We start from the raw sequence: 16,176 nt of genomic DNA, 5'->3' as shown, positions 1-16,176 counted from the left end.
ATGTCTTCAGAAGCACGAAGCCTGCGCAGCCGCACAAGGTCCTGCATTTAGAAGCACCCAGACAATCTTGGAATTTTAATAATGTTTTAGCAAGGTGTCCTACGTTGATTTTGCACTGGGACCAGCAAATTATACAATCCTTCCTGTCCCCGGGTTTCCAGATGTTACATTTACCTACAGTTCCCGGTGATTTCATTCCCATCCAGCCTCGATATTTTTTAAATTTGATACTTCTTACCCCCAAATTATTAATATAACAGTCAGGGGAGCACCCTAGAGCAGCCTTATTTCCTATGCTTCCTTACTTTTATTGTCCAAATCAGTGCTGCCTGTGCTACAAATGAAGCTGCAGTTACATATTGCGCTCAAATGCTTCTTCTCAAATCAAAAACTTCAAACAGAACTCATTAGCTCAAAAATAAATCCACTGAAGTCTCTATCTCAATTCATCTCAACTGCTGGATAATAACAAATTCATTTTCTAATAGTTGCCCAATTTCAACTATGACATATAACCAAACAAGACAAACTTTCAACAGTTCTTCGTGGTAGGAAGAATTCAAATAAAGATTTGAGGAAATTCTCATTTTCAAAAATCACTGGCTAAAAAATAAATAAACATAATATAAGTAAATGTTTTTGCATTCCTGAAATGCCCTGTGTCTGCAGTGATCAGGTACAGAAAAGTTATTTCAAGTTCAAATATAACAGAGATTGCCACATGGTGCAGAATCTTTCCACCCCTAACACTCCAAAAACCCAATCAGACAAGTGGCCGTAATCTGATTCCCAGCACACAGGGAGCTGCGCAGCAGGCAATGAGAGCAGCACTCTGGCTGGGGAAGGCATGAGTGACAGACCCACAGCAAGGCGGTGGGGGTAAGTCCTTCTTTGCCTTAAGGGAACAATGCTCAGGGCCAAAAGATGAAACTCTGTCTCTTTTATTACAGATATTTGTGCCTTCCTTGGCAAAATCAAGAGGGCAGCTATGGGGCAGGTGTGTGGTTCTTTTCAATCCAAGTACTGGGCGTTTTCAGGAGAGGCATAGAGAAGGTAGAAGAAAGGGGATGCTTTTTAGCCAAATCCTCCATATATCTGAGATCTGCAAAAGCCCAGGAAGATCACCCTATGGAGGTAAACCTAGCTATAGTATGCTTCATCAGAAAAATTACTCAACCAGATGCTCAGCTGTCCTGGAGTGGATGAAGCTGAGTGTTCAGCTAGAAAGTAATGTGTCCGATTTGGTACAACCGGATCACATCAACAAACCCCCTTTGTTCTGGGACAAAAGAAGCAAAACAAATTGTGTTGATCATTTTCAGTGAGTGTGAACATGTAAGGTAACACTGACAATAAAAACAGGGCGCTATGGGTGACGCTGGGGTGAGAAAGCCAGAGATATGTATATGCTGCCAGCAAACTTCAGGGTTCACAGCCAACTGAGGCTGGTCCATCTGCCTAGGAAGATCAGATTTTGTGGATTAAAAAGAAAAAAAGACGCTAAAAACACTCTTAAAGAGTGTGTTTGTGTTTTGTTTGTTTTAGTGTTTCGCACTGTGTTTTAAATTCCTCTGGCTGATGAAAATTTGAGGCTGAAAGAGCAACTGAGTTTCTTAAATTAGGTCTCTGGAGAGGTAGACAGGTGCATGAGAGACCAAGCAGGGAGAGAACTCGGGAAATGGCAGAAGTGAGGGGCAAAAGGGGTGGGCAGGGAGGCTGGCCTTCTCTGGATCTCATCTCTCCTGGTGTCTCCTGTGTGACTGAAAAGGACATTTCCTGCCCACCCAGCTTCCTTAGCCTCCTGCTTTATCCTCCTCCTTTTCCCCACCAACCCTGACCACAGAAAACAGCACCTGTGATCGCATTTTGTCCCCTTTGCTATCCCGGCTACAGCCCTGGGCTGCCAGTGAGTTCAGAAGTGACTCTCCTGACTTCGATGTGTGAGTTTTCTGAGTTTACCCTCTTTGGGAATATTTTTAACATCTCCTCCAGGGTTCCCTTCCTGCCCCATTCCAAGTACCGTTTTTGTCTCTTTACATTCTCTTCCTCTAGAGAGTATGATGTCGTTGTCATCCCACCTGGGGTTTACCGTATTTCTGAGATTTGCTTCACTGGGGCAGGGGATGACGGATTGGGGATGTGGCTAGCCACTCCCTGCTCCCCCTAGCACCCTTCCCCCTCCCTGGGCCTTCCTGCCACCGGGGCTTGGGCAGAAAAAGGTTTCTCTCTAAAGCAAAGCCCCATAGCAAACTAAAGGCTAGGCTGAGCTCGAAAGGTCAAGGGAGCATTCCCTCACCGTTTTTGGCACTGCATTTCCTCACTACCCATGCAGAAAGCAGGCTCCCAGGAACGTTAAGTGACGTGGAGAAATGAAGGCCCCACAATCTGTGAAAGGGAAAGCCACAATAATCCGAATCTCTTAAAGTACTTGGCTTTCTCGCCTAACCCCTTACGCGGTCCTCTGCAATTAGATTCTCGGGTAAGTGCTCTCCATATTTCTTGGCTCTCATGAATATCACAGGCAAAGGACAAGGGCAAGTCTTAGATAATAGGATAACTGGGGTAATTCCTCCCCCAAAAGGAGAATCCTAGCCATTTCATGCCAGAATGAGCAGTTGGCATCAGTATCTTCAAACCACCTTTCTCTGCTCCAAAGGCGTATCGACTGGAGGAAGAAAGCGTCCTCCCTCTCCAGACTGCCTGCCCACCACCCTCCCCCGAGAAGCTCCGCAAGGCGAGACACGTGGTCCTCTAATCCCATGTAAGCCATCAAGAAGACCTTAGAGAAAAGTCGTTTTCCATAGAGCCTTCTGCTCAGGAGCCCAAGGTTTCCCTGGCCACACCCCCTTTTCCTGACTCCCCAGCTCTTCCCCATGAAGGCAGGAAGGGTACCGGGGAATTGCTGCCACACTCCAGCCTCCAGGCTCCCTTTGGCGGATTTATCTGTGCGGTACTGTCAAAGACAAGGGGTGAGAGAGGGTCGGGCACGAGGAGAGGCTGCCCTACCTCCCCTAAAAGCATCCCCACCCCCATCTCTCCCCACCTCCAGCGGTCAGGATGCAACCGCGCCGGCCGGCGGGCTCTCGGGGCCGCTGCGGGGTGTGTGTGTGTGTGCACCTGGCCGCCGCCCGGGAGCCTGGCACGGGCCGGGAACGGCCGCTGCTCTGTCCCCTGAGAGGCGCTCCAGGCTCCCTGGGGACGGAGGTTGACACGTCCCCGTGCCTCGCGCCCAAATCTGGGCGGTGCGCAGTGTCCCTTGGGCGGCCTCAGCTTCAGGGCTCCTCCCGCTGGCAGCCTGCTCGGTCCTGGCGCACAGGAGAGGAAGGCAGCGTCGCTGTCCCAGCTGAGGCCCCGGCCTGTTCCCGTCGCCCACGCCAGTTACCAGAAGTTCCTCTCCCCTCAATGAGTTCACTTTCTCAAAAGACAGCCTTCAGCACCCTGGCTTCCTAGAAGGTTTCCCCTTAATCCGGAGTCTGGAGGAAGGAGGAGATTTTCAGAATGCCATTGCAAAGCAATCAGTGCAAAGCTAGAAAAGATGAAACGACCCCCCCAAACCTTGTTTTAATGCTTTATGTTCAAAATATAAGTGGCATAGAAAATGTACTTGAAACTTAAAAACTTGCTCTAAGGGAATTAAATACAAGGTAAATATATTTTATTCTTAATCTTCTAAGAAATTTGATTTAGACATTTCCCTTTCTAGGGACAGTTCGGATAATTTTCCAGTGAAATTGGATGATCTCTGAATATTAAATCAAAGGAGACTAGAATAATCTCCTGATTATTCATGAAAGAGCTTTTCAAGAAGCATTCTTTCTTGGTGCACAAATCATGCTTGGCAGTCCCTGCCCGCAGGAACCCATGATGGCTGCCCTTTTTCCCCTCACCTAAATTCATAAACCTGGGTGTAGTGGCTTCTGATGCTGATTTGTTTCTCTTTTCAGTAAGTGTGGACCTTTGTGTACAAGAGAGAACATCATGGTGGCTTTCAAAGGGGTCTGGACTCAAGCTTTCTGGAAAGCAGTCACAGCGGAATTTCTGGCCATGCTTATTTTTGTTCTCCTCAGCCTGGGATCCACCATCAACTGGGGTGGAACAGAAAAGCCTTTACCGGTAGACATGGTTCTCATCTCTCTTTGCTTTGGACTCAGCATTGCAACCATGGTGCAGTGCTTCGGCCACATCAGCGGTGGCCACATCAACCCTGCAGTGACTGTGGCCATGGTGTGCACCAGGAAGATCAGCATCGCCAAGTCGGTCTTCTACATCGCAGCCCAGTGCCTGGGGGCCATCATTGGAGCAGGAATCCTTTACCTGGTCACACCTCCCAGTGTGGTGGGAGGCCTGGGGGTCACCATGGTAGGGTCTTCAGCTTTATTCAAACTAGGACTCCAAGCCTCTTGCAAACACTTTGTTAAATTATGCCTTGGTAGCATGAGAGACATCCCTAAAATAGCTAATTCACTCCTAGGGAATTTTTGATGATTCTTAATACAGTGAAAACTGATTCTGACAGCATTTAGGTATACCTGTAGGAAATCATTGTTTGCTCTTGAATTCCTTAAAAATAACAAAATCTAGGTGGCCCAAAAGTTGTGTTGGTTTTTCCTCTCCTCTCATTCCAGTTACTACATTGACTTTATATTTAGCTTAACGCATTTTTCTTACAATAATTTGTTCACTAGCAGAAAAAAACTATTTTCCTGTCATGTTCATAAGATGTGAAATGATATACATAAAGGGTTACACTTAAGAAAATAGACATCTGATCTTCATTTTGTTCTTAGCTGATTAGGAGCATCAATTGTTAGCTCAGCACCAGGGCTGATTAAAAAAAAAAAAAACTCACATAGCTTAAATTTTAATTGAAATATATATTAATTAATTTAAACCTAATTAATGGATTTAATCATTGCCTTATAAAATTACAAGGCTCTCAAGAAATTCTTTTACAAGTTAAGTGCTGCAGTGGCACAATTTGCTTCCTTTGTAGAAAAGGACATTCAGCACAAACTCCTGCTTGGTCATCGCAAGAGTAATTATCTGTAATGACCCAAGATGAATATAAATTTATTCCTTCTTATTTGGGGGGGTGAGCGAAGGTCTGAACTGAAGGTGGGATAAAAGACTTACCTTTGCTTTTTACAGAGATAAACTGTGCCTTTCATAATGATATTAACACATTTTCATCGAAAATACTCTTGCTTCAATTCTGATGGAATATTTTTCTTTCTCTAGGTTCATGGAAATCTTACCGCTGGTCATGGTCTCCTGGTTGAGTTGATAATCACATTTCAATTGGTGTTTACTATTTTTGCCAGCTGTGATTCCAAACGGACTGATGTCACTGGCTCAATAGCCTTAGCAATTGGATTTTCTGTTGCAATTGGACATTTATTTGCAGTAAGTTTCCAAGTCCATTTAAATAATCAATCCCATCTCATTTATCCTCACTCTAGCTAGCCTGAAGATGATGTGTTTTATAGCAGTGGCTCTTCAGTATCCAACCGTGACTGTCCATTTTAGGTTATAATTTTTCCAACTGTGCAATGAGAATGTTGATATAGCTGCTAACATCTTGAGGTTCCTCTAAGTGACAAATGATAGCAAATTTCTTTTTTTTTCAATATAACTCATTTATTTATCTGTTTATCATTTCCCTCATATCACAATGCATGCATGTTTATGAGTTCAATTTTCAAAATGAAAGGAAGATGATTATTTTTAAAGCTCTGGTTTTACTCATTTTCTCTTGAATTCACAAATGACCTAGGTCACAAAGTTTAGAATAAAACAAGGAAAGTCATTTTTTACACTTACTACAAATGTATTAACAAACAATAAAGCTGAATGTGTAATATAATTTTAAGAATCTACCCAAACAAGTATAAAGTATAAATAAATTTCATTTTTTCTTTCAAATTGAGACACACATCATCTCATTTTTTTAAATTTCTTAATTACGGTATTTTGTTAATTTTTTTGTTTTTTTATTTTTTTATTGCATTTTAGGTTTTAGGGTACATGTGAAGAACATGCAAGATAGTTGCATAGGCACACACTTGGCAGTGTGATTTGCTGCCCTCCTCCCCTTCACCTATATCTGGCATTTCTCCCCATGGTATCTCTCCCCAACTCCCCACCCCCTGCTGTCCCTCCCCTATTCCCCCCAACAGACCCTAGTGTGTAGTGCTCCCCTCCCTGTGTCCATGTGTTCTCATTGTTCAACACCCACCTATGAGTGAGAACATGTGGTATTTCATTTTCTGTTCTTGTGTCAGTTTGCTGAGAATGATGTTCTCCAGGTTCATCCATGTCCCTACAAAGGACATGAACTCATCGTTTTTGATGGCGGCATAATATTCTATGGTGTATATTTGCCACATTTTCCCTGTCCAGCCATGATAGCAAATTTCAATGAATGATACTCACTAGTAGCCCTGTTTCAGCAATGTCTCAATTTGTTTTCTTGTTTCCTATAGATCAATTATACCGGAGCCAGCATGAATCCCGCCCGATCCTTTGGACCTGCTGTTATCATGGGAAACTGGGAAAACCACTGGGTAACCCTCATATTGATAGTTCCTATGTTCCTACAGTTGAGGACAATTACCTATGGGGTCTCTTTTATTTTTCAATATTTTGCTTACTAGTTTCTCTTGATTTCTCCAACCTTGACCTTCACTTTATTACATCTTTCATAAAGACTAGGGAAAGAATAACACAGATCTGCTGCAAAACATCTCTTCTATCTGTTCTAGGCCTTCAATAATTGTCTTTTCCTTTTTTAAAGTGCGATTTTAGACACTGTATCTGACAGATTGCAGCAGAATACGTTGTATATAGAGGTTGCCTATGTGGAACAAGTTAAAGTCAGCATGGTGTAGGCAATATGGTGTTTAAATAATTGAAAGTAAAGTATTCTCAGCAATAACAAAAACAAGCTTGCAAAAAAATAAAAAGAATGAATGAAATACCTAAAAGTGCTGCCCATAGCAAAGATATTTACCCTTTTTCATTGACAAATGCATAAACTCAATAGCGTGTAAGTTGCAAGTATTTGAACTGCAGATGGTGTCAAATAATGCAAACATTTATGCTATTATCACCATAACCGTAACTGGAAAAATAAATGACTTGCAGAAAAGGCCCACTTTCCAGTCGCAAGCCTAACCTATTATAAATAAATATTTATTAATGTGGTGGCAATGCCTCCAGAGAATAGCAGTGTCCATTTCAAAATATTATAATTAATTTTGTTTTAGCTGTTTTCTACAGCAAAGGAATTTAAATTCTTTAAAATTAAATAAGTAATGCAGCAGTTATGAAGGCCACTAACATGCTAACATATAATAACCAATAAAAACATGAGACCTGTAAGCCAGCTTCAAAGAGGCTAGCTTTTATTATAATTTATATACTGCAAGTATCACTTACAACTTTTAAAAATTCATGAATGTAACAGAATATGTCCCTTGTGTTTATGCGGACAGTGATTGCTAACCTAGTCACAGCCAGCCATCTATGTTATATGCTGCAAATAACAAGAAAATGCACCACTGCTATGTGCATTCACTTCTTAGAAAAATGTACCAAATCTTTAAAAGTCATCTATACCATTAAGTAACAGAATGAGAGTCAGTGTTCAAACCAAGACTTGGCCAACAGTGCCATCCATGAGACTAGTTATTTTGCCACAGATACCTCCATTTTTGTCTCAAAAAATATTACCACATTAACAGAAATGGAAATTTTTAGTGAGTAGTATTTGATCTTTTTTTTTCTTGAGATGGAGTCTTGCTCTGTCATCCAACCTGGAGTGTAATGGTGTGATCTCAGCTCACTGCAACCTCCTTCTCCTGGGTTCAAGTGATTCTCCTACCTCAGCCTCCTGAGTAGCTGGGATTACAGGCACCCACCACCACACCTAGCTAATTTTTATATTTTTTCATAGAGACAGGGTTTCACCATTTGGCCAGGCTGGTCTGGAACTCCAGACCTTAGGTGATCCTCCCGCCTTGGCCTCTCAAAATGCTGGGATTGCAAGTGTGAGCCACAGCGCCCGGCCATGATCTTATAATGAAAATACAACTTTCACTTCAACTTATTAAATTGAAACTGTTTTATAATTAACAACTTTTAGTTAAATTTATGAGCACTTGAAAATGTAGATGAAAACACATTTTATTACTTGTCAGTTGCTGTTACATTTTAAATAGTAGAAAAATTCTTAGATTATTGATTAAATCAAGTTTCCCCATGTTATATTATACCAAACTTAATTCTACTAAAAACGAATGTCCATTTTTGTAGCAATGGTTGTATGAAATTTAGAACTAGGGAGACACTGTCAGTAGGAAATGGGATAAAATATCAGATGACAATGAAAACACTGCCTTGACATGAGGTCCATCAAATTTACTCTTCATTTTCAGTGATGTTAGGAATGGAGTAGGTTTAAAAAAGGATGTTGAAGTTAGAATGTTTAATAGAAACAATCACAGAAGGTTCCTATAGGAGATGCTGCTTTTAGTCGTTTCTCATGGTGAAGTCTGTTTTATTTTTTTCCTCAAATTGTACTTACTGAGGCTCAAGCCTTCACGGTGAGTTGATGGTCTCTACAGAGAAGGGGAGTCTAGGGAATTTATTTTGTATTTGTAAGGCAAGAGGTGATTTTTCTCTAATACATGTGAGTTATTGTTCATTTAAAACTGTTAATCTAGTATAATTTTCTCTGATATGAAAAAATATGAATTTTTTTCACAGCAACAAAGTACTTTCTAACTTCCAATAGTTTGTAAAAGTTGGGGCTGAAGTACCTTAGTGTGAACATCTCTCATGTTACAGTGAGTGTAGAAATCTGAAAGTGCTTAGGAAGAAACTTTGCAAACATTTAATGAAGATACACTGTTCACTTTAAAAATTTGTTTATACTATAGTTTAAGCTAATGTATTTTATATTCTTTTGCAGTAAAACTTAACTCATATTTCTACAGGAGACAGTGGTTTTGTTTGAATTGCCTTCTATATAACAGGTTTCAATAAAGTTGGACAGACTTAAAAAAAAACAAAAAAAAGAAATTTAGAACTAATTTAAAGTGTATTTTTAGGTAGACAGATTAGGAATAACATTAAAATATTATTTCTGTATATTGTAATGATATTGTTTTCATTTTCTTTATTCTTTTATACATTTTCTAGATTTTTAGCATTAAAGATTCTTTAAAGTACATATGATTTGATTTTGAAATAGCAACTTGACACTGAGATTTGTTTATTTTTGAGAACATGCAGCTAGGTATTGTATTCACAGATGTTTTGGAAAGGGTAGTAATTATTTTACTGTTCTAGTCTCCCTTGTGGGATTTGTAGCTTGTGGAGTATTATATGTCTAATGAGACCTTACTAAAGGAACAAAGAGCAAAGACATTTAAAGGAGGGCTCCCATTTCTCCTTCAAAAAGGCATAGAGAAGATAAAGGCTCATATGGTTTCTTTCATGTTCAAGAGAAGGAACTTGATTCTTCCAACCACTCTAGCAACAGTTTCCCTGTAAATGTTATATCTTCAGCCTCAGCTGAAGTTTGAATTTTCTTTAAATCTTACAACGAGGATGCAAACTGAGATTGATTTGCAGAGGGTGTTTTAAACAAAAAAGCATCCATCATGTTTTTTTTTCAAATGAGTGTGTAGTATAGTTGAAAACAGCATACTACAGTGTTTTGAACAGTGTTTCAAAAGACAGGTTTTCATTTTGTTTTGGGCTTGTTTGGGGGTTTTTTGTTTGTTTATTTGTTTGTTGTTTTTGGTTTGAAGACAGGGTCGTATTCTGTTTCTCAGGCTGGAGTACAGTGGCATGATCATGGCTCACTGCAGCCTCAATCTCCCTGGGCTCAAGTGATCCTCCTTCTCAGCCTCCCAAGTAGCTGGGACTACGGGTGCACACCACCAGGCTCAGCTAAATTTTTTTGTATTTTGTAGAGACAGGGTTTCACCATGTTTCTCAGGCTGAATTGAACTCCTGGGCTCAAGCGATCCACCCACCTTGGCCTCCTAAAGTGTCAGGATTATAGGCATGAGCTACTGTGCCCAGCCTCGAATGAGAGGTTTGAAGTCAGACAGATCTGAAATCTCAGCTCAACCATTTGCTAAGCACAAAATTTTAAGCATCTTCTTACCCTCTCAGAGTATCACTCTTCTTTTTATAAAATGGGAAGATTAATAATATTCATCTCATAGGTTATTGTTAGAATTAAATGAGATTGTACAAGAAAAGTGCTAAGTATGGCTGGTTCAGGGACAGTGCTCAACAAACAGGGTTTCTGCTGCCCGAGTACATCTGTTAAATAAATGTCTGATATTCTACAGAACAAATGTGTTCTAAAGCAAATGCCTGCAGTTCATTCAAACTCAGAACTTTGTTCCAGGTGCATAATTAATATACAATACTAATTTCCATTTATTGAAATCCTGTGGAATTGCTACTTCTCAACTAGCCATAAACTCATGTTTTTTCACCAAGCCACCATTGTAAGAACAACATAGATGAAAGCTATCTGCACAGTAATGAACACATGAGGTTTTCACTTAAATCAAATCACCAATTTTTGGAAGCCTGGAATGGAGCAGATTACTATGAACTAAAAACTATTAAGTACTTTACAAGTATTATTATACTTAATCTTTTTACCCCATGAGGTTTGTATTATTATAATCCCCACTTTACAGATGAGGAAATTAAGGCTTTGAAAGTTAAGTGACTGATACAAGCACTCAAATTTTCTAAGTGGTGGAGCTGGGTTGGCTTTGATCCTGCTAACCTGAATAACTGAATCCCCAAAAGATCAAGTCTGTGTTATAATCATGATGGTGCAGGAAGCCAGTGTGAGATGGCGATACCGAGAAAAGAAGAGGACACTCCAGAAATCCTTTTTTTTTTATATATATTTTTGTTAAAGAATTCTTAGTGCACTTAAGTTGCAGTACTACCAAAGAGGAGCCATCTTTATGTTAAGGATTATCATAAGATGGAAAGAACATGATTAATGAAAAGAGGAAAGGAGATAAAAAGTTCTTTCTTGTTTTCTGTTCAAATGCTGTTTGATAATTTATGGATCTCTGATGAAGATTTGGTGTGTTTTCTTATTTCCTCTCCAATTCCCCTCTTTGGGATGCATGACACAAATGCACTCTTAATTTAACCCAGCTAGATTCTATATTCATGAGCTGCCAATGGAATAGTTTTTTTCTACTTATACTCTATTCTCTTCTATCTTTTCCTAAGATATACTGGGTTGGCCCTATCATAGGAGCTGTCCTCGCTGGCGGCCTTTATGAGTACGTCTTCTGTCCAGATGTTGAACTCAAACGTCGTTTTAAAGAAGCCTTCAGCAAAGCTGCCCAGCAAACAAAAGGAAGCTACATGGAGGTAGAGGACAACAGGAGTCAGGTAGAGACAGATGACCTGATTCTAAAACCTGGAGTGGTGCATGTGATTGACATTGACCGGGGAGAAGAGAAGAAGGGGAAAGACCAGTCCGGAGAGGTGTTGTCTTCAGTATGACTAGAAGATCGCACTGAAAGCAGACAAGACCCCTTAGAACTGTCCTCAGATTTCCTTCCACCTATTAAGGAAACAGATTTGTTATAAATTAGACATGTGCAGGTTTGTTGTTTCATGTCATATTACTCAGTCTAAACAATAAGTATTTCATAATTTAGCAAGGAGGAAAGAAAGAAACCTATTGTGAATTTCAAATTGAAAAACGAAATCGTTTTAAAATATCCTTATGCAAATATATATCTATTTTATCTAGTTACTGTTCATTAACAACCAATTCTAAATGTGTGTCAAGATTTGGTTAAGTCTTGCCTGATAGAATTCAAAGACATGTCTACCAGCTTATTTCTCCTCCACTGGGATATTGGTATGGTCAATTCTTATTTGATTATGTATTCTGTTAAATTGAGTTTAACAATGGAAAAATACAGTATATCCCAGTCATGCACATTCAAGATAGAAAATACAATGATTTCTTTTATTAGCAATCCCTTATTTATAGACTACCTCAGCAAAAGAGCATTAGCAAATGTTACTGCTAATTAGTTGTTTCCATTTATATTACAAATACCCAAGTTTAAATTCTAACTTTAATTCATAATATTTCTATTTCCTCCTCAATGCCCAAGGTAATGTGGAACTAAAGCCCAGAAATTTGAAAAGAATATTCAGAAACTCTTCCCAAATCATAAGGGCACCTATTGAGATTCAAGACAAGCAGACCCGTAAAAACTTTTAGACACAGAGGAAAAGTTACCATCATATAAAAATCACAAACGAAAAGGAAATCTGTATTCTGGTATCAAATGGTTGATCTGTTTTCAGTGCACACCCTCAAATGCACCACACAAGTTTAACGATCTAAGCTTTTAACCCCTTTATCACTTTGCTTATTTTTAAAAACTTTTATTGGCAAAACTGGGGGTTTTTGTTTGTCACTTTGGTTATCTATATTTAAACATTAGCTGAGACATATTTTTGATAACAAGAACTTTACTAGTTGAGTCCTGGCTTTTTGTTGATTACTAAGCTTTGCTCACTCCAGAAGGTGTAAAATGGTCCTGCCCTGTCCCAATCTCTGTACTCTTACTTCTCATAACATTTGGTGATAATGTTTACTCCAAGTGTAATGATATTTAAGTGAATTAAAATGCCTGACAGACAAGGTACAAGATGGTTGCAGAATAAAAGGGTGAAGACATCAGATCACTCTATATTCAAAGCTTACTAGACAACCAATCTTTCATTTCTGGATATATTGTTCATAACCCAACACATTTTTTAAGTATTTTTGTTACTGACTCATTTATTTGTCAAAATAATTTGTTTTTCTGTCCTGCTTTGCCTTTTGTCAGTAGAATGTTCTCCAGAAACCCCAGTTTCTGTCATCTTAACTGTCTAGTCTAGCCGTTATCTTAGACAAAGAGCTGCAAATGTCAATTTCACTGAACAAAAGCTATTAGAAGTAAAGCAGAAACCCATCACTGCAAGGAGTGACTGGTAAATAACTGATGATCAAGGGCTGTCTTCTCTCAAGCATGGTTCCAACTGTGTGTCAGTTTTTAGTGTTAATGGCACTTATGTGTCTGTGGCAGTGAGATAATGGACCATTATTAAACCTGATTCTCTTCGGTGCTAGGAAAGAGTGATGTGTGAGATTCCCAGAGAGTCATCACACCAGTCTTATGCCTGGGAATGCCATTGGCATACTGCAGGTGCCTAAATCCCAGGTCCCTTTCTCAGGGGGCGTGGCCACACCACACACTGCATCAGTGGTTACTTCCTGGCTGGGACGGCACCTACAGAAACTAGGGTGCAAATCTCCCAAGCATGGTTTGCACCATCATTTCAAATGTTTGCACAATATACCACTTAGAGGCTTAAAATCAGGGTGGTTCAGTTCAAAAGGTAATATCAACCATCAGCAAACATGTCAGTTTAAAAATAAGTTTGGTTAACAAGGAAGTGTTAAACAGATTTTTTGAATACACTTATAATATACTGGCTTATAATCATTTTTATTCTGCCATATGGTTTATTTCATATACACTTACTTCCAATTATAGCATTCAATAAGTTAAGGTTAAAAAGTGAATGATGTTTTTGTAATTTGTTTTCTAGTAGATAGCAGAGAGCCTGGCACATAGTAGGTATTCAAAACAAGGGTGTTAATTAATAAAAAATATATAAATCTCATTTGGGATTTAAGAATATAAATAATTTTCTTTTAATCTTTATTTTGCTCAATATTTAATAGGAAGCATGATTTCAAGGATTACTAAAGGAAGGCAATATAAATGTGAAAAACATAAAATATATTTTTGCATTCTACTGTTTTTAGGGGCATGAAGTGAATGAAAGCTTTAGCACTTTTTTTCCCCTACATATGAGACAACATATTTTGTATTTGACTCAAGGCTCTGCCAGTAAAAAGTAATGAAATTGTACCTTTCTAATGACTTCTAGGCAGCAGGGGTCTATTGCCTTGTGGATGGCACCAAATTATCCAAGTGTATTAGGAGACTGAGGCTTTTTTCTTTAATCCCTTCTTATTAATGAAGTGCATAGTGCCGCTCCCAGGAGACCGCTGCTGACAGATACACAGAGAGGAGATCAGAGAGGAAAAACTGGGAAGACATAAATGAATTATACCCAGCCATGAAACAATGCCAACTCTCTCTTCCCTAAGGAAGAGTATAAGTACCCCAAAATTGTAAGGTGTTCTCTATACTAAAAATACACATAGTTTGGCAAAAGAGTACAAAAGGGAAAGAGTCCTATTTTAAGCTTTCAGACTTTCTTAAAAACTTGGGGACCGGAATTAGACTGTATGTTTCCATTGTTGAAGATAACACTTTCTTCGAAGAGCCTTAACCTTTTACAAGGGAAGGAAATATCTTCTGGACCTAAGTAGTTGCCGAAGTTTAAGATTCCTACACTTTATTTCTTCCATTGATTCTTTTCCTAAACCCTTATACTATCTTTTTACTATCTGAGCCTTTTCCCAATACAGCGCATAGGTGCTAGCTACAGCTGCTGCTCAGTATTGAAGATTTTAGAAAGAGATTCAAAATCTTTGGAAAACATATGTGAAGAAATTGAGCTATATTATTTATTAGAGATCTGATTCCAAAGAGCACCGAATACTGTTCTCAGACCATGAAACCAAACAACACATGTACTGGTTTAAACTCGATAATGACAGGAAAATTCCAAAATACCACAGTAAATTCAAATGCTAAGATGAATCCTGGAAGGCCTCCAATTGCAGCATGTTGACATCAACCTCCATGTTATGAACATTTCACAGAGAAACTGCCTTTGTGACAAATGAAGATGGCAGTCTGGGGGGAGCAGACAACCTTATCAAACAATAGAAAAGCCAGTATACATTCATTATAAGCACTATAGAATATGCAAATTCAGAACATTTTATACCTAAAAGTAATTCTCTTTGCTAATGTGTTTATAACATGAAAATTATGAGCAAGATGTGGTTACTATTTGTAAAGTATAATGTAACAAAACTCTTTCTTTATCACAAATGTTGTGAGTTGAGCACTTTACAGATTGCCCCATAGGAGCAGCAGTATTTGAAACCCATAATTCTTTGAAATAAATGAAAGACATTTAATTCAAGGATCAAAAACTGGGGCCATTTTTGCAGCTGACTACCTATACCCTGTGAAAATACATTTCAAAAGACGTTATGTGCTGAACACTCAATTTAGGAGCAGTTACAGTGTGACCTACTCACATTAAAAGCAAGGAGCTAAAAAATACACCTAATTTATGTAACCCATTGGAATGAATTTCTAGATTTTCTTCAGGATTAATTAAATAAACACACAATTTATGAAAACATATAAACAATTATTTATCACTTTTATGACCCAAATAACAATAAAATTGTCATTTAGGATAAACTGGGGAGAATAGACTGAACATATGGTTATATTCACAGTTATTTATTAACTTAAATATTATTCCAACATTAGAGCTAATGTTGAAAAGATTTAAACTGAAATGTCTAATATTTGGAATAATATATTAAAGTATTAGCATTGTGGTTGATTTTCACAAATTATGCTGCATCTTGTACTACTAAGCTTGTGAAAATAAACTTGGATGTTTTAAAAGGTAAACATTATGTTTAATGAAGTTAAAAATTCATTTGTAGTTAGACTTTAAGATCATCCTTTAGAATGATCAGGAGGTTTAGATATTTGATTATGATCAACACCAAAGGAAATGGTGGCAGGCCCATGAAATCAAATGCAGTTTTTGAAAGCCTGCACTGTGGGATGCCCTGATGCAGAGAGTAAAAATTGTGTTTGTACACGCTGAATTCAAAATGTCCACATCTATGCAAAATAAACCATTGGATATCAGATATCATTACAGTGAATCTAAAAGTGAAGACACAAACAACTGTGATGGGTATTGCTAAATAAATGATCCGTCCTCAGGCCATTTGGCAGATTCTGCCTACCCAGATGGATAATGTAGGCTCAGTGAGTACTGGTTTAACCCCCGGGTTCTTGGTTTGAGGGGCTTCTCAATTTTGACAGGTTATACACTCTCAGTGGAAGACTGAAGACAATCATATATGTAGTG

General features: G+C 38.7%; 1 protein-coding gene across 2 annotated transcripts; it reads left to right on the top strand.

The window, feature by feature from the left end:
• The first annotated feature begins 829 nt into the window (after window positions 1–829).
• AQP4 (aquaporin 4) lies at window positions 830–15,704 on the top strand. 2 transcript variants are annotated; one of them, XM_008979641.5, is made up of 6 exons: window positions 830–879; window positions 2,657–2,761; window positions 3,945–4,359; window positions 5,239–5,403; window positions 6,483–6,563; window positions 11,284–15,704. In XM_008979641.5, exons 1-6 carry the CDS (start codon window positions 848–850, stop codon window positions 11,560–11,562), a joined length of 1,077 nt encoding a protein of 358 aa, XP_008977889.1. In that variant the 5' UTR covers window positions 830–847; the 3' UTR covers window positions 11,563–15,704. The 2 variants fall into 2 exon arrangements, with proteins under 2 accessions (XP_008977889.1, XP_002757184.1); XM_002757138.8 differs by lacking the exon at window positions 2,657–2,761.
• The last annotated feature ends 472 nt before the right edge of the window (window positions 15,705–16,176 follow it).

Source organism: Callithrix jacchus, chromosome 13, assembly GCF_049354715.1.
Source record: "Callithrix jacchus isolate 240 chromosome 13, calJac240_pri, whole genome shotgun sequence".
Classification (NCBI taxonomy): Eukaryota; Metazoa; Chordata; class Mammalia; order Primates; family Cebidae; genus Callithrix; species Callithrix jacchus.
This window is presented reverse-complemented; position numbering and strand designations above follow the sequence as displayed.

Excerpts from the sequence above, each read along its gene's own strand:
- AQP4 (XM_008979641.5), top strand. The coding sequence starts at position 848 with ATGAGTGACAGACCCACAGCAAGGCGGTGGGG. Across the intron at positions 5,404-6,482 it reads CAATTGGACATTTATTTGCA|ATCAATTATACCGGAGCCAG; the intron begins GTAAGTTTCCAA and ends TGTTTCCTATAG. Across the intron at positions 6,564-11,283 it reads GAAACTGGGAAAACCACTGG|ATATACTGGGTTGGCCCTAT; the intron begins GTAACCCTCATA and ends TCTTTTCCTAAG.